The 18,990-nt window shown below is 51.3% G+C and overlaps 3 protein-coding genes across 4 annotated transcripts in view; all 3 read left to right on the top strand.

Moving 5' to 3' along the window:
• PPP1R16A (protein phosphatase 1 regulatory subunit 16A) overlaps window positions 1–7,137 on the top strand; it is a 53,621-nt gene extending 46,484 nt beyond the window's left edge. For both annotated transcript variants that reach the window (XM_083749227.1, XM_083749228.1), the window contains exons 8-11: window positions 256–331; window positions 2,816–2,945; window positions 4,440–4,599; window positions 5,213–7,137. In XM_083749227.1, the coding sequence (XP_083605353.1) occupies window positions 256–331; window positions 2,816–2,945; window positions 4,440–4,599; window positions 5,213–5,596 (750 nt within the window). In that variant the 3' untranslated portion in view covers window positions 5,597–7,137. The remainder of the gene's footprint in view (window positions 1–255; window positions 332–2,815; window positions 2,946–4,439; window positions 4,600–5,212) is intronic.
• Window positions 1–12,794, top strand: part of LOC310849215 (flap endonuclease 1-like) — a 200,919-nt gene extending 188,125 nt beyond the window's left edge. Inside the window, exon 12 of the transcript XR_014566796.1 lies at window positions 12,755–12,794. The gene's annotated coding sequence lies outside the window, so the exon portion shown is untranslated. The remainder of the gene's footprint in view (window positions 1–12,754) is intronic.
• Window positions 12,795–18,947: 6,153 nt separating this feature from the next.
• The window catches only part of GPT (glutamic--pyruvic transaminase), a 33,399-nt gene continuing 33,356 nt past the window's right edge, over window positions 18,948–18,990 (top strand). Inside the window, exon 1 of the mRNA XM_083749219.1 lies at window positions 18,948–18,987. The gene's annotated coding sequence lies outside the window, so the exon portion shown is untranslated. The remainder of the gene's footprint in view (window positions 18,988–18,990) is intronic.

Below are 18,990 nucleotides of genomic sequence, written 5' to 3'. Positions count from 1 at the left end.
CCTTCTTGGTGGTGGCGCCTGCCCTGTGGAACGCCCTCCGATCAGATGTCAAAGCGATAAACAACAATGTATTTTTAATCTTTGTTGGAAGCTGCCCAGAGTGGCTGGAGAAACCCAGACAGATGGGCGGGGTACAAATAAATTGTTGTTGTTGTTGTTGTTGTTGTTGTTGGAGCTGTTCACAGCAGCCTTGCAACTGTCTCACCCTGTCACGGCCTCCTCCCTTTGCTAAAACCTCTTCTCTCCTGCTGGCAGATTCACCTGGTGGAGCTGTTGGTGGCTCACGGAGCAGATCTCAACGGCAAGTCGGTGTTGGATGAGACCCCGCTTGGTGAGTAGGTTGGGGAGGGGTGTGTGCATCAGAAGTGGGGCAGCTGCTTTGACCTCCTGGGGCCAGGCCTGTTTTATTTCTGTTGACGCTCACGGCTGTGGTGCAAACGGCGAATAGCTTTCAAGGCCGAGAGAACAAGGACCTTGCTTCTTTTTTGCTACTCCGCCTCTTCCCAGGGCACAGTCTTCTCCTGCTCCCTTGGGGCTGGGCAGTGGTGGTTGCACTCTGGCAAATCCTTAGCGCAAACCTCAGCGGGCAGAATCTCATCGCATCTTATGCCTTCTGCCAGTCTGCAATTTGGGGGCAGGGCTGTAGCTCAGCGGCCGAGCCTCTGCCTTGGGTGTCTGCATGCAGGAGGTGCCATGTTCAGTCCAAAAGGGCATCTCCAAGTAGGGCTCAAAGAGACTCCTGTCTGAATCCCTGGAGCAGCTGCTGCCAGTCCGTGTAGGCAATATTGAGCTAGGTGGACCCATGGTCTGAGTCAGGGCAAGGCAGTTTCCTAATCACATCATTCCAAGAATTCTGTGTATACAGTACTCAAATATTCAAATCAAATCAAATCAAATTTTATTAAACGGTCACAGACCAGATTAACTCGTACAGCTAGTCAGCGAAGCATAACACCGGAAAAAACAAAGGACAATTTCAATACAGATTAGGCCATAACAGCAATTTAAAATTAGACAGCATAAATAAAATTAAGTATTTGCCTTCCCCTGCATATTGACATTGGAAAGCTCTTGTTTCCTACGCCTAATAGCGGCTACACAGAATTTGGCAACATTGATTGTAATTTCAGGAACCTTATCTTCTACCAAGGCTCTCATACGTTGGAGTTCTGGTTCATTTTTAAGCTTTTGTAGAACTGGGGCAATAAAGGTCAGGCGTAGATCCGCGTAGTAACTACAGTGCAGCAATACATGCAGACTTGTTTCCACTTCCGATGAGCCACATGAGCAAACACGTGACTCATATGGTTTGCCCTCGTATCTGCCTAGCAGCAGGGCAGAGGGCAGAACGTTGAATCTGGCCAGGGTAAAGGAGTGTCTGTACTTAAAGGTAAAGGTAAAGGTACCCCTGCCCGTACGGGCCAGTCTTGACAGACTCTGGGGTTGTGCGCCCATCTCACTTAAGAGGCCAGGGGCCAGCGCTGTCCGGAGTCACTTCCGGGTCACGTGGCCAGCGTGACAAAGCTGCATCTGGAGAGCCAGAGCCGCACACGGAAACGCCGTTTACCTTCCCGCTGGTAAGCGGTCCCTATTTATCTACTTGCACCCGGAGGTGCTTTCGAACTGCTAGGTTGGCAGGCGCTGGGACCGAGCAGCGGGAGCGCACCCCGCCGCAGGGATTCGAACCGCCGACCTTTCGATCGGCAAGTCCTAGGCGCTGAGGCTTTAACCCACAGCGCCACCTGTACTTAGGAATTTGTAAATCAGGTACTCAAATATTGGGCACGCCTAAATCCCTGAACTGCCTTGCAGCTACTGGATGAGGCAGTAAGCGAGAGAGAGAGGGGGAGAGAGCAAGCTCCTTTGTGTAATAGTAATAGTAATAGTAATTTATTTGTACCCAGCCCATCTGGCTGGGTTTCCCTAGTCACTCTGGGCTAACAAAATATTAAAATACAGTAATGCATCAAACATTAAAAGCTTCCCTAAACAGGGCTGCCTTCAGATGTCTTCTAAATGTCAGGTAGTTGTTTATCTCTTTGACACCCGGTGGGAGGTTGTTCCACTGGGAAGGCGCCACCACCGAGAAGGCCCTCTGCCTGGTTCCCTGTAACCTCACTTCTCGCAGGGAGGGAACTGCCAGAAGGCCCTCGGAGCTGGACCTCAGCGTCCAGGCAGAACGGTGGGGGTGGATCCACCAAGTGGGTCCACTTGGGTTACACAGCTACGAAAAGAGCTTTTAAGCTGTCTGTCTCTTTCACTGGGCAAGGCGCACTCAGGGCAATGGCACTGGAAGGCCAGGAATGCTCGCACGAGGTATCGCAGGAACTCAGGCAGCCCAGCAAGATCTCATAAGAGCACCCCGGAATTGGTGCCCTGAATGGGCCTTGCTCCTTCCACGCCAAGCGAGGCAAAGAGCTTAAAAGCTCTTTCCGCCCTCCAAGCGGAAACCCAGCATAGAAAGAGCTTTCAGGCTCTCTCCCTTGCTTAGAGTTAACTTGTACGATTTCAACCAGTCCCTCTTCAATCATGCACATAAGCAGAATTTGGCACTTAAGGTCTCTGCTCTATTAATTTTTTTATATATATAAAGAAGTCTCTAGTTTTTCTGACTAGAGGAAAATCTGAACATGTGTGACAGTGTCTGTCTAGATCTCGGAAGGGAGGGCGCTGCTGAACTGGGCTTGCTGTGCCGTGTCCTTGCTGCTGGGCGGAGGCTCCAGGTTCGGCAAAGGTGATGGAGGGAAGAAGGGTCTGGTCCAGAATGCCCCCCACCCTCCCAGTTCCTGACTCTCGCCTTTCCCCTTCCTGCCAGACGTGTGTGCCGACGAGGAAGTGCGGGCCAAACTCATGGAGCTGAAGCACAAGCACGACGCCATCATGAAGTCCCACGAGAAGCACAAGTCCCTGCTGCAGCGACGCACCTCCAGCGCCGGAAGCCGAGGGTACGGCGTGCGGTGTGGGCTCGATGTGTGGGGCCAGAGTAGCCTGCCAGGCCCAGAAGGGCAGGGCAGGAGGAAGAGGAGCGATAGAGTAGCCGTCTTCAGGCAGCTGAAGATGGAGCAGGCTCAAATGAGAAGAAAGGAGATTCCGAGTTTAAGAGGAACTTTCTGGTTGTGAGAGCTGTTTGACAGTGGAAGGTGTGGATTCTCCTTCCTGGGAGGTTGGAGGGCCATTGGCCAGGGGTTCTCCAGCTGTGATTCCTGCTTTGCAGGGGGTGGACCAGACCCTCAGGGTCTCTTCTATGACTTTATGAGTGGGGAGGTGGAGCAAAACCTCCCTGGAGGCTCTCTCCCCCCCCCCAATTCTTTTTATTGATTTTCCACATTTATAACAAAAAAAAAACACACAAAAGAAAACACATTACAATACTGAAAAAACAAAAAAACAAAACAAAAATATGGACTCTTATTACTTCTAAAACCCAATCTAACTTTCATTGTTATCTGACTTCCTCAAATCCCCTCCAACTGAATTTCACTGCATCACCTTGTAACAGTTCTCCAAAACCATCTTTCTAGTAAAATTAACTCCTTCAGTTTACTACCGCCTTCTCTTTTCTTAATAGTCTAAATCCATAATGCTTTACAACTCATTCTTATTCTAATCCTAAGCCTATTTGATACTTTCAAGTGACTTCTAATTATCTTAGGTAAAGGGACCCCTGACTGTTAGGTCCAGTCGTGACCGACTCTGGGGTTGCGGGCTCATCTCGCTTTATTGGCCGAGGGAGCCGGCGTACAGCTTCCAGGTCATGTGGCCAGCGGGACTAAGCCACTTCTGGCGAACCAGAGCAGTGCATGGAAATGCCATTTACCTTCCCGCCAGAGTGGTACCTCTTTATCTACTTGCACTTTGACGTGATTTTAAACTGCTAGGTTTGCAGGAGCAGGGACCGAGCAACGGGAGCTCACCCCGTCACGGGGATTAAGTCCGCCGACCTTCTGATCGGCAAGTCCTGGACTCTGTGGTTTAGACCACAGTGCCACCTGTGTCCCAATGTAATTATCTTATATTACAGTATTTAGCTAAATACAGTGGTACCTTGGGTTACATACACTTCAGGTTACATACGCTTCAGGTTACAGACTCCGCTAACCCAGAAATATTACCTCGGGTTAAGAGCTTTGCTTCAGGATGAGAACAGAAATTGTGCTCCGGCGGCATGGCAGCAGCAGGAGGCCCCATTAGCTTAAAGTGGTGCTTCAGGTTAAGAATGGACCTCCAGAACGAATTAAGTTCTTAACCAGAGGTACCACTGTAATCTTTAAATTTCTTCCAGTCTTCTTTTTGATTGTGGATTCTCCCAGTCAGGTTGGCCAGCTCCAAAAAGTCCAACGTCTTCACCTGCCATTCTTCTGGAGGCTCTCTTTGCTTTGAGAGACTTGTGCAGAAGCGGTTCTCACCCCCTCCCTGCCCCTCTTTCTCCCCCACTCCAGGAAAGTGGTGAGGCGGGTGAGTGTGACCGAGCGCAGCAACCTCTACCGCAAGGAGCACGAGAAGGAGGCCATCGTCTGGCAGCAGCAGGCCGAGCAGCGGGAGAGCGAGGGGGAGGACGAGGACAGGCAGACGGACGCTGAGCTCCAGCCACACGTCTTGGTGAGGGGGGGCCTGATCCTGACCGGGGGGGGCGCGGGGAGCTTAGCCCCTGCCCTTTCAGCTAGCCGTCCGTGTTTGCTCTCAACAGCCAGGCCGCTCTGCTGGGACCCCTTGTAATAACACACCCCATTTCTTTGTCTCCCCCCACAATCAAATCAGCCTCAAAAAACGAAGCAGCTCTGTCTTCGAATCGGCTCCAGCTTGAGTTTCAGTTTAATTGGAGGGCTTATTTTTTAATCACAGTATTTTTCGCTCTATAAGACGCACTCCCCCCTCCTAAAATGTAAGGGGAAATGTGTGTGCGTCTTATGGAGCGAATGCAGGCGGTTGAGGTCAAGGCGGTGGCTGCCCCTCTGCCACCGCCATTGCTCCAGAATCAATGTCCCGAACGTGTAATAATTAATTAATTAATTAATTAATTAAAGTGTCCCCGGATTCATTGAAAAAAATCCGGTAACCTTAGTCTAGCTTCCCTAGCAAGAAGGATTCTGGTCTCTTGGGAAAAGTCACTTAACATTTCCCCCTTGTCTGTTCTCGGAGTCTGTCCTTCGCCCTGCGGTGGTGGTGGGGAGAATGTGCCATGGCTTCATCCTTCCTCCCTCTGTCCTGGCAGGACGCTGAGCCGGCCGTCGTGGTGGAGCCAGGGGAGCAGCTGTCCGAGAGCAACGGCTCGGCCCATCCCAAGCACCTCTACTCCAAGCGCCTGGACCGCAGCACCTCCTACCAGATGGCCACGCAGGACGAGCCGGCGGCCGGGCTGAGCAAGGAGAAGGCGCGGCACACCCTGGCCGACCTGAAGCGCCAGCGGGCGGCCGCCAAGCTGCAGAGGCCCCACGCGGAGGACCTTTCCCTGGGCGCCGGCGAGGCTCCCATCCCGGACTCGGAGCACAACTCTGTGTATTTCACAGCGGCCAGCGGGGACCCCCCGCTCCTCAAACTGACCGCCCCGGCGGAAGAGACTCCGGTGGAGAAGAAGCGCTGCTGTCGGCTGATGTGAGCTCGGAGGGAGGCTCTCCTCTTCCTCCTCCTCGGCACCCTTTGACCCAGGCCTTGCACCCCTCCTGGCTGCGCCTGGTGGGTGCCCGGCGCCTCTGGGGCTTGGATGCAGCAGCCTAAGCCAGCTCTTCCCCAAGGGCTTGTCTGCGGGAGAGGCAGCACCCTAGCCCGACGGAAAACCCCAGCTCCCTACAGTTGCCGGTGCAGAAATATCACCTGCCAAACTACAGTTCTCTGTGTTGGAAGGAGTCAGCTATCTGGCAGCCCGGAGTGCTCTTGCCAGTTCTGAAGGGAGAGTCCCTGCGCTGCTGTCCTGGCAGGTCTTGGGGACGACGAACAAGGAGATTCTGCTGCGTCCATTGCGCTGGTGCCCAGGGCGCAAGTGGAGGCCAACGCCCACGTCCCGGTTCTGTTCCAGTGGGCTGCTCTGCCCTTGCACAGGGAAGTGGCAGCAGGTTGTGGCTGCTCCGGAATCGCCTGGAGGAGGCCAGGTTTCCTGGGAAAAGGGGACACACGGAGTGAGGGGACCTGAGCGCCTCTGCAGGATCCGGTTTGCCCGAAATCATGCTGAATGTTCTCTGCGGAGTTTTCTGTGTCTCTGAAATGAGCTGAAGCGGGTGGCTTGGGTGTTACAAGGGAGCTGGGGATTGTACTGCATCACTTGCCAGCCCGGCGGGAAGGGGGGCAGGAGGGGGGAGGCACACCAACCCTCCCCCAAAAGGCTGTGTGTGGGGCGCCCCTTTCCTGCTTCGTCAGGCTCCCCCACCGTGCCCTTCTCCTCTTCCCCGGAGCCGATGCGTTCCAGAGAAGAAGTGCGTGCTGGGAAGCGCCAGTTGGGGAAATGGGTTTCTCCTTTGGCAAAGCGGCCCTCAGCTGCTGGAGAGTGGGGCCGTTTCTGAGACTGGGGCAGTTGAGGGGGCACCTGTGCCTTGGCAGATGCGAGGAAGGGAAGGGGCACCTCCCCAACGCCCTGCGTTCGAGTCCAGCCCTGGGAGGGTCTGGCAGAGCCAGTGTCCGTGTGCATCCTGGTCCCTTTGGCCTCTTACTGCCCCTCAAAGCCCTGACAACGGTGACTGCAAAGCGTCCCCGGCTGCTTCCGACATGAGCGACGGGGGAAGCAGCCGCTAATTTCCTGCCGCCTTAGACGCAGCCCTGGCCTTCTGCTGCTGTGGCAAGCGGACAGGCCTGCCTCTTCGGAGGGGGGGGGCACCTCTTGGGCAAAGCGCTCCTGTTTTGATCATGCCTGGCTGCCTTCAAAAGGCAGCCGCAAGCCTTGTGTCTCAAGGATGTTTCTCTCTGTCTTTACCGTGTGGCCTTCGCCAGCCTTTGCACTCCAGCCCCCATCAGCCCCCAGCTGGGCTGAGATCCAGGGGGCAACCAGCTGGCAAAGGCTGCTCCTCATGGATTTTTCTATCACCTTTTGTATCCTCTTTTGTCTTAAAAAAATCACAGTGTTTTTCTTCTTCTAATGACTGGTTTATATTTTTCATCCTGGTGTCCCCCCTCCTGCCTTTGATAAAGCAATAAATTCAGTGACCTCTCTCTCTCTCTCTCTCTCTCTCTCTCTTTCTCTCTCTCTCTCTGAGCATCCTCGTCAACCCACTGAGGGCTGGCCACAAGATGGGGCGGGTGCTGGGAATCCGCCCCTCTACCGAGGACCAACTTAGGTGTTTTCTGCCTTCCTTCCCCTCTGCACATGCCCAGGAGACAGCTGAATTCCTGCCAGGAGCTTGGCTGCGTTGCATCTCCCTTCCCCCACCCCGAAGGGGGAAAAAAGTATTCCGAGAAAAAGGAAGAGGGAGAGGAGATTTTCCTCCCCACCGTTCCCCTTTTTTCAAGTTCCTCCTAAAGGAAATGAAGAGCTCCTTTGGGCCTTCCTTCCTCCTGGGGATCTTGCAGGGATGTTTTGGTTGCAATTCCTGCATTGCAGGGAGTTGCACCAGGTTAGGGCTGCCCATGTGGCCCTCGGGCCTTTTGGGGGGCACTCAGCAACGTTTGATGCCCACCTTCAGCCTTCGTGTTGCCTTCCCAAAGCCAGGTAAGCAAGGTGCCAGGGCTCTGACAAGGTCCCCAGAGTCCCCCTTCACAAAGCCTAGCTGCGCTTTCCATAATACTACTACTACTACTAATAATAATAAAATTTATTATTTATACCCTGCCCATATGGCTGGGTTTCCCCAGCCACTCTGGGCAGCTCCCAGTCAAGTGTTAAAAACAATACTGTGGTACCTTGGATTATATACACTTCAGGTTACAGACTTCGCTAACCCAGAAATAGTACCTCAGGTTAAGAACTTTGCTTAAGGCTGAGAACAGAAATCGTGCGGTTGCAACAGGAGGCCCCATTAGCTAAAGTGGTCCTTCAGGTTAAGAATAGTTTCAGGTTAAGAACGGACCTCCGGAACGAATTACCGGTAAGTACTTAACCCAAGGTACCACTGTACAGCCTTAAATATTAAAAACTTCCCTAAACAGGGCTGCCTTCAGATGTCTTCTAAAGATAAGATAGCTGCTTATTTCCTTCACATCTGAAGGGAGGGCGTTCCACAGAGAAGGCCCTCGGGCTGGCCCTTCCATGCCTTTGGAAGCGGGTGGCAGGGCTCCAAAACCCTTGCCAGAGCCTTGTGCCTCCTTGCCAAAGCCTGGCACCGAACGTCATTGGCTCTGGGAAGGCAGCAAGAGGGCTGGGCGGGGGGCATCAAATTTAAGCCCTGCTCCCTGTCCCCACGCGGCAGGGCAGTGTGCGGCCCACAGGTTACGTGTCAAAGCACTGTAGCAACCCACTTGGTATGAAAAGTTGGACTAGATAACCCTTGGGTGGTGGTGGTTCCTTTCAATTTTGCAATTCTGCGACCTGTCATGTGGGGAATCCTGCTTCCTCAGCCCCCTGGAGGCCAGCAGGTGGGGCTGATGAGCTTCTCACTCCTCTGGAGGAGGAGGAATTCTCCCTCGTGACTCCTGTCCAGCCCTGCAGTGTAGGCTGGGCATTCTGCATTGCTGCCGTTGTGCTTTCCCACCCAGGAGTTGCGCCTCCAGTTCGTCGGCCCAAACGAGGTCTCTCTTGCAGCAGAAAGAGGCCTCTGGTGCCCTGTGTGGCCAAGAGGAGCCCAAGATCTCTTTCCCTGCCCCTTTTGCTGGCATCCTAATAATAATAATTTTTATTTATACACTCCCCAGCCAAGACTGGGCTCAGGGAGGCTGACAACAGATATAAAACAATCGATTAAGATGCAACTTAAAAACAAGATTAAAACACAACGTTAAAATGCAGCCTCATTTCAATAGAAACTCAAATCCGAAACGTTTTGGGGATGAAAATGTCAAGTCTTCACCAAGGCCAACTATCCAGACTGGTCCTACGTGGACCAGAAAAAGCCAGGGAAGTCTCCAAATAGGAGTTCCATCCTAAGGCTTGAACCTGATTCTCACACCAGGGAGCTTGCTTTGGGGTGCCGCAGCGGGAAGCGAGGCAGGAGCTGTGAGCTGAAAGGGTTCGGCCTTCAACCCATCCGAACCACTAGCGGTTTCACCATGGAGAAAGTGCCACCCCGACTGTACAGTTCTGTGATTCTAAACCCAGCAAATGGTCCCTTCCAGAGCTGTGTTTCCATGCAAGCGGTTTGTTCCCAAGCCCTGGGCTCCCCTGGGGCAGAGAACTTTGTTCAGCAGCAATCAGGAACCCAGAGGTCACAGGGGGACCGTGCCTTCCAGTAGAAAACAGCATTGTCTCTCCTCTTTCCTTCCTCTTCTCCTGGCCAGAGGTGCGTCAGGGATGCTGAGGCAGCCTAGCTTCGTCGCTGGGGCTCCAGGAAGACGTCTGACGTGGCTTAGCAGGAGTTTGGACCCTCTCCGGTTCCGCTTTTGCACACAAACTCCTCGTTTCTGCAGGGCTTGCACCGCAGAGCATCCCTCCAGAGGCTGCCCCTCAGCAGTGTACCTTGGGTCCCAAAGTGAGGCTCTCACTTTTCCGGGTTGATCTCTGGGGGAGGGAGCTAGGGCTTGGGGAGCTTTTGGATCAACCCTTTTCTACCATTAAAAGTGTTTCTGGTAAACAACCCCAACAGACGTCTGGTTGTGTTTGTGTGGGTCTCTGTACTGAGTGACGGTCCCCTGCCTTCACTCCTGCTCCCCTCTGCACAGCTTGTGAGGGGGCCAACGGGGTTAAGGCTTGACAAAGCTGTGGGTGGGCTTTGCACCAATGTGAGCTGAACCCTGCTGTGAATGTTTCTCCCACTAGTACGGTGCAAGGGGAGTTGGGGAGGGGAAATAGGTGCTCAAGGGTGTGTGTGTGTGTGTGTGTGAGCAGCTGTCACTCATCTGGAATCTAGGAAGTCTCCTTATCCCGAGTCAGACCAGTGTTGTCTGCACTGGCTGGCAGCAGCACTCCAGGGTTTCAGGCTTGGGGTCTCTCCCAGCCCTTCCTGGAGATGTCAGAAATTGAACCTGGTACCTTCTGCTTGTAGGTTCTAGCAGACAACGGACCATGGGAAATGGGAGGGGGTCCCTTTTGCTTTCTTGCAGGGGGCGGCCAAAAAGCGAGGGATGAGTCTGCTTCCTTCCTGCCAGCTCTTTTTCTCTCCTTTTAGTGGTCCGCATTAGGCCAACCTCTAACCTGGCACCCCAGCCTGGCATCAAGGAATGGGCAGCTATTGCTATAGTCACCAGAAGCTTTTGCAGTCTGTCCACGCAGGAGCTAGGGAAGAGGCACAGCATAGTTGTGTGGCGAGTTCCTGCTTCCCCCAGTAGAAATAAAGACACATGGCACAATTATTAAGGTTAATGGGCTAAATAAGGCCACAGCTTTATTGGTTATGGGTGATGAGCGGTATTGGCTTAGGCACTGGTCCTAACCACTATATCCCACTTCAGCCCGTCCGCTTCAAGTCCAGGAAGGGTTAACCACCAGAAGGGGGAGTCCGGCTGATGCACATCAACTAGGAACTCCCCCCCCCCCCCCCCGGTCACCGCTAGGGGGCGTGCCTTAGGCCCTCACCTCGCCAGGCTTCAGATAGGGCCACGCCCCCCGGAATCCTTTACCAGACTACCCTTCAATATGCGGGGCAGGAGATGGCACTTCCCTCTTCCAACCACAGAACAATGCCAATACGAAGAAAGTTGTGACAATTTGCTACGAGGTAGGCGAAAAACCAAATGGCCAATGCCAATATTTGCCAAGTGGAAAAATTCCTACCAGGCCCCTCAATGGCGACCAACCAAGGTCCATAGCGAGGTTAAGGAACGAAAACCTTATAGGGCGGGAGGGTGGAATTAGTGCCAGCTGCCACGTGCGTGGTGGGGGCATGAAGCCCACAACACCACCTCCTTTTGCAGGGCTTTGTAAAACACTTCTCTTGCACGCAGAAGGTCCTAGGATTGATCCTCAACTGAGAAGGGTCCCCTGTCTGGATCCCTGGAGAGCACCTGGTTGGCCACTGGGACAGCAGGATGCAGGACTCAATGGGTCTCTGGCCTGATCCGGCATCCTTTCCTTCTGCTCCCTCCTTCCCCATCTCTTCCCCGACCTTCACAGCCCACGTCCCCCAGCTGGTGGATGCCAACAATGTCTTGAGGAACCGGAGACCCTTCAGTGAGGGAGGAGGCCCTGTGGGGTCTGGTTTCATGACTTCCATGCGCAGAGCAAAGTGTGACAATTGTCGGAGGAGAAGCTTCCCAGCTGCTTTGGGTGCTGAAGGATGGCTGTGGGAGGTGCTCAGAGCTCTGGGCTTGCCAGCAGAGCAGGTGGGCCTCCGTCAAAAGACAGGGCGTCATCGCCAGCTTGATAGGTGCCAAGCAGCCTGTTCGGTGCCCGCCGGAGGCAGCAGCGCCCGGCCTGTGCCAAGCGAGGAGCTTTTGACCTGCACAGTCTGTTCCTTCGGAAGCACACGGACATCAAGAGGCGGCCGTGGCGTGCTTCCTCGGAGGAGATGGCCTGGAAATTCAGCCGCTTGAGCTCCTGCAGTGTGACGGCGGAGCATATGAGCTGTGAGTGGCAGGTCCCTGGTTTGAAGCTCAGCTGTGAGCCGGAGCCGTCCTGATCGAGTTGCATTGTTGATCCTGAGCCGAGCAAAGGGCTGACTTTCAAGGTGCCTTCCGGCTCTTGGGTGGGTTTTTGAATTCATGGAGTATGTTACAGGAAAAATCCGAGGGCTCCCTTGGACAAAACAAAGACACCAACCAGGATAACTTGGAGCAAAACAGCAGCCTGTAGGCTTGGCCTTTATTGAACTGTTGCAACAGGGTATTCCCCTCACGTGCAGGAGAGAGGAAAGACCCAGAAGAATAGTGTGCAAGGTCTTATAAAAACTTTTGAAATTCCCCTCCTCTAGGTCGAGCCCACCCCCAGAAACATCATGAATACATTACAGAAAGGAGGAGTTGAGGGAGGCATACATTACAGAAAGGAGGGGCTGAGGGAGGAGTTGGTGGTAACATGAGTGTCTTGTCACCTGGCTGGTTCCTCCTTTCCCCCTCCCCATGAGTACTTTCCAGAGGACAAAGGGCAGTTTGCAGTTTCCTGCCCCCTGAGGGAAGATCTGATCAGTGTCCTTTGTTTCAGTCTATGTTGAATCCACTCCCATATGCAAGTTCTTTGTGATCTTGATTGTCTTCTGTCTGGGATCATCAGGGTTGGCATAACAACTGGGCAGGGCTCCTGTGGATGTGCTGAGACAGTGAAGGGATTATGGCTGACCAGGACTAAGCCACCCGCCTTTGTTAGTTCTTGTCATATGGAGAAAAATAAAAATGGAACAGTGCAAACAATGTATGGTTGATTTTCTATGAATTTATAACAGAAATGTGGCGTTATGAATTTATAACAGAAATGTGGCGTATGTAGTGTGTGAGTGTGAAGTTTATACAAACAGAATGATTGGGGTGGGGGGGTTCCTGCTACAAGTAGCACATGGCAAACCTTTATGATACAATAATCTTTATTATTGTCCCATACAGAACAACAAAACTGAAAAAAATCTACATCAGACATTCAAAAACCAACAAGCCTGCTATCCCAGCCTGGTTAACCCCCTAAAAACTCTGATCCCCCATAATTAAATACAATATACCCCCATAGAGACTACCTTCTTCTTGTTGTTTAGTCGTTTAGTCATGTCCGACTCTTCGTGACCCCATGGACAGAGCACGACTACCTTAGGTAAAGGTAAAGGGACCCCCTGACCATTAGGTCCAGTCGTGGCCGACTCTGGGGTTGCGGCACTCATCTCACTTTACTGGCTGAGGGAGCTGGCGTGCAGTTTCCGGGTCATGTGGCCAGCAGGACTAAGCCGCTTCTGGCGAACCAGAGCAGCGCACGGAAACACCGTTTATCTTCCCACCGGAGCGGTATCTATTTATCTGCTTGCACTTCGACGTCCTTTTGATCTGCTAGGTTGGCAGGAGCAGGGACTGAGCAACGGGAGCTCACCCCGTTGTGGGGATCTGAACCGTCGACCTTCTGATTGGCAAGCCCTAGGCTAACCCACAGCGCCACCAGCGTCCTTAAGAGACTACCTTACACTGTGTTTAAATCCAAAATCACATTTGGATAAAAACTGTTTCTCAGGTGGCTAGTCCTAGTCTTTATAACCCTGGACCTTCTTCCAGAAGGCAGAAGCTGAAAGAGATCATTTCCGGGGTGCGCACTATCCAACACTATCTCTGCAGTTTTCCAGCTTTCTGGAAGCATAGATTTGATCCAAGGTGGGAAGAGCGCACCCAATTATTCTCTTTGCAGTCTTTACAACCCTGGACAGCATTGTTTTTCCCCTGACCGTTTCAGCCTCACTGCAAAATGGGCGTAAGAACACCAGCTGACCTCACAGCAGACTTGGAAACATTACTAAGTCGAAATATAAATAAAAAATAAAAAAATTGTCCAGTAGCACCTTAGAGACCGACTAAGTTTGTTCGTACAAACTGTATATGGGCTCTTGGAAACCCCATAGGGGAACAAGGGCAGATGTTTGTTTACAACGGTCTCGCCCTTTTAATGCAAGCTTACTGAAGTGAGTTTCTTTTTAATCCACATTAAGACTCTAGGAATCCCTTCCAGCACTACAACTCTATGAAACAGAACACCAGGCTGCTAGACAATAATAATAATAATAATAATAATAATAATAATAATAATAATAATAAAAAATTTTATTTATATCCCGCCCAGCCCAGCCGAAGCCGGGCTCAGGGCGGCTAACAACAATAAAACAGTACAACACAACACAACACTCTAAAATCATTCATTATAAAATTAATTCAACTCAAACCAATGGCAACCATTGGGCCAGATCAGGCCAGTCCTGCAAGCTGGACATGATCTGGCCACCTGCAACTCTCAGGAGCTGGTATTCAGAGATCCCCAGACCCAAGATCAACACACACACACACACACACACACACACACACACACACCCCTGCCCTCTGCCGCATCAGTGGTGAACCTCCAGCCGACCAGAAGGAGCTGGTTCACATGGGTTCATTTTGGAAGCCCAGCTGCTGGTTCAGCCTGCAAGGTCTCTCCCCGCTGAATGACCCTGCTGACCACGCGGCCGAGATGTGGCAACCTTGTCCGCCTGGCCCCTTGTCCAGCAGGCAGGTCAAGCAGGAACCAGCGCAGCAATTCTCATGATTATTTGGCCGGACCAAGCAGGTTTCTCCAGAGTCAAAGGTCTGCAGCTGCTCTTGGGCTTTGTTTTCCTGCAATCTGGTGCGTCCAGCCTTCCGCTCTGAACTCCTTTCGGAGAGATTGCTGCAGGAGAGAAACTAAGCCGAGCAACTGCTGCCTTTCTCCACGGCCGTCCAGGCGCAGGACTGAGCTGAACTGCCATCTAAACTGGCGCTTAGCCCCCTTGCACGACATCCTGACAGCCCCCCAGATCTGTGGTGCAAGGAAAGCCCACCCAAAATGCAGGCATCTGTGCTGATCCAATATATTTCATACACCCACAACTTCGTTGAACTCTGACTTTCCATTGCGTAGCTTTTCCTGGAAAACACACAGAGCTTTGAGGAAGAAACAAAGAGTCTCTGGTCTGCTGCAATGCAACCTTTAGCTTGGGATTAGAAAGGCAAACAACCTTGCGGAGACGTGTGGCCGTTTGAACTGCGAGGGCAGAGCAAGGGGAAGGCCTGCCGGCTCCCCTGGCCTTTCTGGTAAATGACGTCCGCACTCCTGCCTTGGAAGAGGTCCCAGAACTGGGCTCCCCCTTACACCACCAATCCCCCATTGCTCTCCACTGGATCCATCTATTTGGCACCTCTTGCAATTACAGCCGCACCTTGGTTCTCAAACTTAGTCCGTTCCAAAAGTCCGTTCCAAAACCAAAGCGTTCCAAAACCAAGGCACGCTTTCCCATTGAAAGTAATTCAAAGCAGATTAATCTGTTTCAGACTTTTAAAATAAACCCCTAAAACAGCAATTTCACATGAATTTTACTATCTAACAAGACCACTGATCCATAAAATGAAAGCAATAAAAAATGAGCTGCAGTCACACAATCAATCAGTAGCTGAACATCCGGGATCTAGGAAGGAAGAGTAGCAGCAAAATAGTGGTTTGTCTTGTGATAAGAATTTCAAAGTCTTAGATATATAATAAATGTTCATAAATGTACCAACCAAGAATATACAGGAAGACTGACCTGAAACCATTTTTGATTCCCAACCTGACCAAATGTTTTCTCTGCAAGGTCAAAGGAAAATGGAAAAGCCACCCCATTGTCTTTTCCTTCACAAATCCTGTCTTAAGAGATGAATAGTGTGTGAGCCTGTGACCTGGCTCAGGAACTAAGTATTTATCATTACAAAAGATTGGCCAGGCTCCCCAGGGTATCCAATCAAGTGAGCATTAACAGATAACCTGTCAGACGAGATAAACAACAACGTACTCAGATTTCTGCTGTAGACCGTCTTTTCTGTGATGTAGGTATGATGTATCTGGGGGGTGGTCTTAGGTTACACCCCGTCTGTGATGTATGTATGATGTATGGAGGGGTGGTCTGGAGCTCCAGGGCAGGGAATTCAAAATGTCTATATAAGGGTGGACACCCCTTGGTTCTGGGTCCTTCTTCTTTCCTGTGTGTGAGGGGAGCACCCCGTTGCAATAGATCAATAAAGATCAGGCTTACCAGCTGCTTTGCTTCTCAATATTCTCTGGTTGCCTCTGTTATTTTCTCCTACCAATAGGGAACCTACGAACAAATGAATGCTGTTGTTTTTCCTGTCAGGTTATCAGATAATGCCTTTCTTGGTAGTCTGGCCATTCCTTTGAGATGGTGATTTCCCAATTCCTGAGACAATAGGAAGGTTCCCTCACCCCCTCCCTCCTTGCAGATGAAACATTTGGTCAGTTTGGGAGTCAAAATGGTTTCAGGACGGTTTTCCTGTGATGCTCCAGACATGTGGTCCACATATCTATGTACGTGCTTGGTTGGTACATTTATGAACATTTATTATATATATAAGACCTTAATTTTTTATTTCACAACTAAAGCATTTGAATGATCCCTGCACACAGGCCTTGGCTTGACAAGCAGCAGAAATCCTGAGGGAGGGGAAGAGCTGCCCCTTTTCTCTCTGCAACCCCCCCTTGCAAGCCTAGAAAGAGGCTCCTGCAGTACAGCAGGAATGTCTTGACCAGCTGCTGATATCTGAGCCACCCCAAAGGACATTTTCTCCTTCAAGCCGTCCCTCTGTGTCCCCGCCCGTCTTCCTTCCCTCCTGCTTGTGACCTGCACATGATCCTGGGAGGGTGGAAAAATGTGCCCTCTCCTGGACTCGGAGCGGGACACGGAGACCCTTTTGCTGAAGACACGGACCATCATCATCATCATCATCATCATCATCATCACAACCTTTCCCGGGAAAATCAGAGGCTCACTATGTCAGGTTCCTATTGGAAGACTGGACAAACACTAGAACATTAGCAGTGGCGAAGTTTTTATCGGTGGCTGCAAGAACCAACGATCCCTATCTTTAAGTCTGAACAAAATGCTTGATTAACCTGGAGATAGACTCTCTAATTGTGCATTGCTTTGTAATGATTTGTTGGGTCTCTGGACCGTTATAAAGATTGATGAATAATGATGATGATGATGATAAAAATTTTTTCTTTATACCCCACCCTCCCCAGCCAAGACCGGGCTCAGGGCGGCTAACACCCGATATAAAAACAATTGATTAAAATACAATTTAAAAACAACATTAAAATACAACATTAAAATGCAGCCTCATTTCAGTAGGAACTCAAATCAAAAACTTTTTTGGGGATGAAAATGTCAAGTCTTCACCAAGGCCAACTATCCAGACTGGTCCTACGTGAGCCAGAAAAAAGCCAGGGAAGTCCCCAAATAGGAGTTCCATCACAGAAGGAAAAAGGAAAGAGGGGAACGGGATCAAGTTGATTCCAAGCCAAAGGCCAGGTGGAACAACTCTGTCTTACAGGCCCTGCGGAAAGAAATCACATCCCGCAGGGCCCTGGTCTTATGAGACAGAGCGTTCCACCAGGCCGGGGCCAGTGCTGAAAAGGCCCTGGCTCTGGTTGAGGCTAATCTGACTTCCTTAGGGCCCAGGAAATCAGCCCTGAGTGCTCCCTGGAAGGACAGATCCTGAAGCTGAGGCTCCAAGACTTTGGCCACCTCATGAGAAGAGAAGACTCCCTGGAAAAGACCCTGATGTTGGGAAAGATGGAGGGCACAAGGAGAAGGGGACGATGGAGGACGAGATTGTTGGACAGTGTTCTGGAAGCTACCAACATGAGTTTGACCAAACTGCGGGAGGCAGTGGAAGACAGGAGTGCCTGGCGTGCTCTGGTCCAGGGGGTCACGAAGAGGCGGACACCACTAAACGACTAAAGAGGCAATGGACTGTCCTTCTTGAACTGTGGTGCCCAGAACTGGACACAGTACTCCAGGTGAGGTCTGACCAGAGCAGAATACAGTGGCACTATTACTTCCCTTGATCTAGATGCTATACTCCTATTGATGCAGCCCAGAATTGCATTGGCTTTTTTAGCTGCCACGTCACACTGTTGGCTCATGTCAAGTTTGTGGTCAACCAAGACTCCTAGATCCTTTTCACATGTACTGCTCTCAAGCCAGGTGTCACCCATCTTGTATTTGTGCCTCTCATTTTTTTTGCCCAAATGCAATACTTTACATTTCTCCCTGTTAAAATTCATCTTTTTTGTTTTGGCCCAGTTCTCTAATCTGTCAAGGTCGTTTTGAAGTGTGATCCCATTCTCTGGGGTGTTAGCCACCCCTCCCAGTTTGGTGTCATCTGCAAATTTGATCAGGATGCCCTTGAGTCCATCATCCAAGTCGTTGATAAAGATGTTGAATAAGACCGGGCCCAAGACAGAACCCTGTGGCACCCCACTAGTCACTCTTCTCCAGGATGAAGAGGAACCATTGATGAGCACCCTTTGGGTTCGGTCAGTCAGCCAGTTACAAATCCACTGAGTGGTAGCATAGTCAAGACTGCATTTTACCAGCTTCTTTACAAGAATATCATGGGGCACCTTGTCAAATGCCTTGCTGAAATCAAGGTAGGCTACATCCACTGTGTTCCCTTCATCTACCAAGCTTGTAATTCTGTCCTTCCTGTTAATTTATCCAGTTCTGCATAGTCTATCAATTTCATCCGCCATTCTTCTTTCGTCGAGCCTTTTCTTCTCCTGAAGGTGTTCTGCAAGGCAGCAGATGCGGGTTTTTTCTTGGGGTTTACTCTTGAAACCCTTTACACGAATAAATATGGGCACAAGGTAGCAGTGGTTTAGCACCAGAGCTTTCCTTCCTTTAGATGAGCTACTTTCCCTGGTTGATAACCTGAAAATCATAGGTTCTGTGTGTGTGTGATTAGAGAGATTCCTTTCATTAACATGTTCTCTGTCTTATCTGCGAGGAGCCCAGAAAACTTCCTTTTTCTTTGCTGGAGAATGTAAACCAAGCCAACAAATAAACAGGACTCTGGGCAGCCTGCACCTGAATCCGTCGCAAGGAAAAAGCACTCTGCATATGCACAGCGCACTCATGCTTCTGAGGCTGAGCTCTGTCCCTGAAAGCAAGGTCTGAGTGTGTGAGAGAGATGAATCCTGAGGGTTGTGCATGTTTGTGTGCATACCTGCTTGCCCTCTAGGGAACGGGGGCCTGGAGAGTTGTGGGTCTCTCCTAGGAGGGTGGCTTTGGTCCTGGGTGGCGGGTGGACTGCAGGCAGCCGGCAGGATTTAAATTTAGTGGCTGAGCCTCTTGGGGGCTGGCCCTGGAGGCAGCTGCTCTGGCAAAGGTCAGGCCAGCCTGTCCGGCTGCCTGGGAGGGAGGGAGGGACGGAGGGGGCGCTTGGCTGGAGGAGGAGAGCTGGCAAGAGGACTCCTGGCTGGGGCAGCGAAGGAGCCCAGGAGAGGCT

This window comes from Podarcis gaigeae (genome assembly GCF_964106915.1).
Source record: "Podarcis gaigeae genome assembly, chromosome: 7".
Classification (NCBI taxonomy): Eukaryota; Metazoa; Chordata; class Lepidosauria; order Squamata; family Lacertidae; genus Podarcis; species Podarcis gaigeae.
The sequence above is the reverse complement of the archived record's forward strand: the minus strand, read 5'-3'. Positions and strand labels throughout refer to the sequence as shown.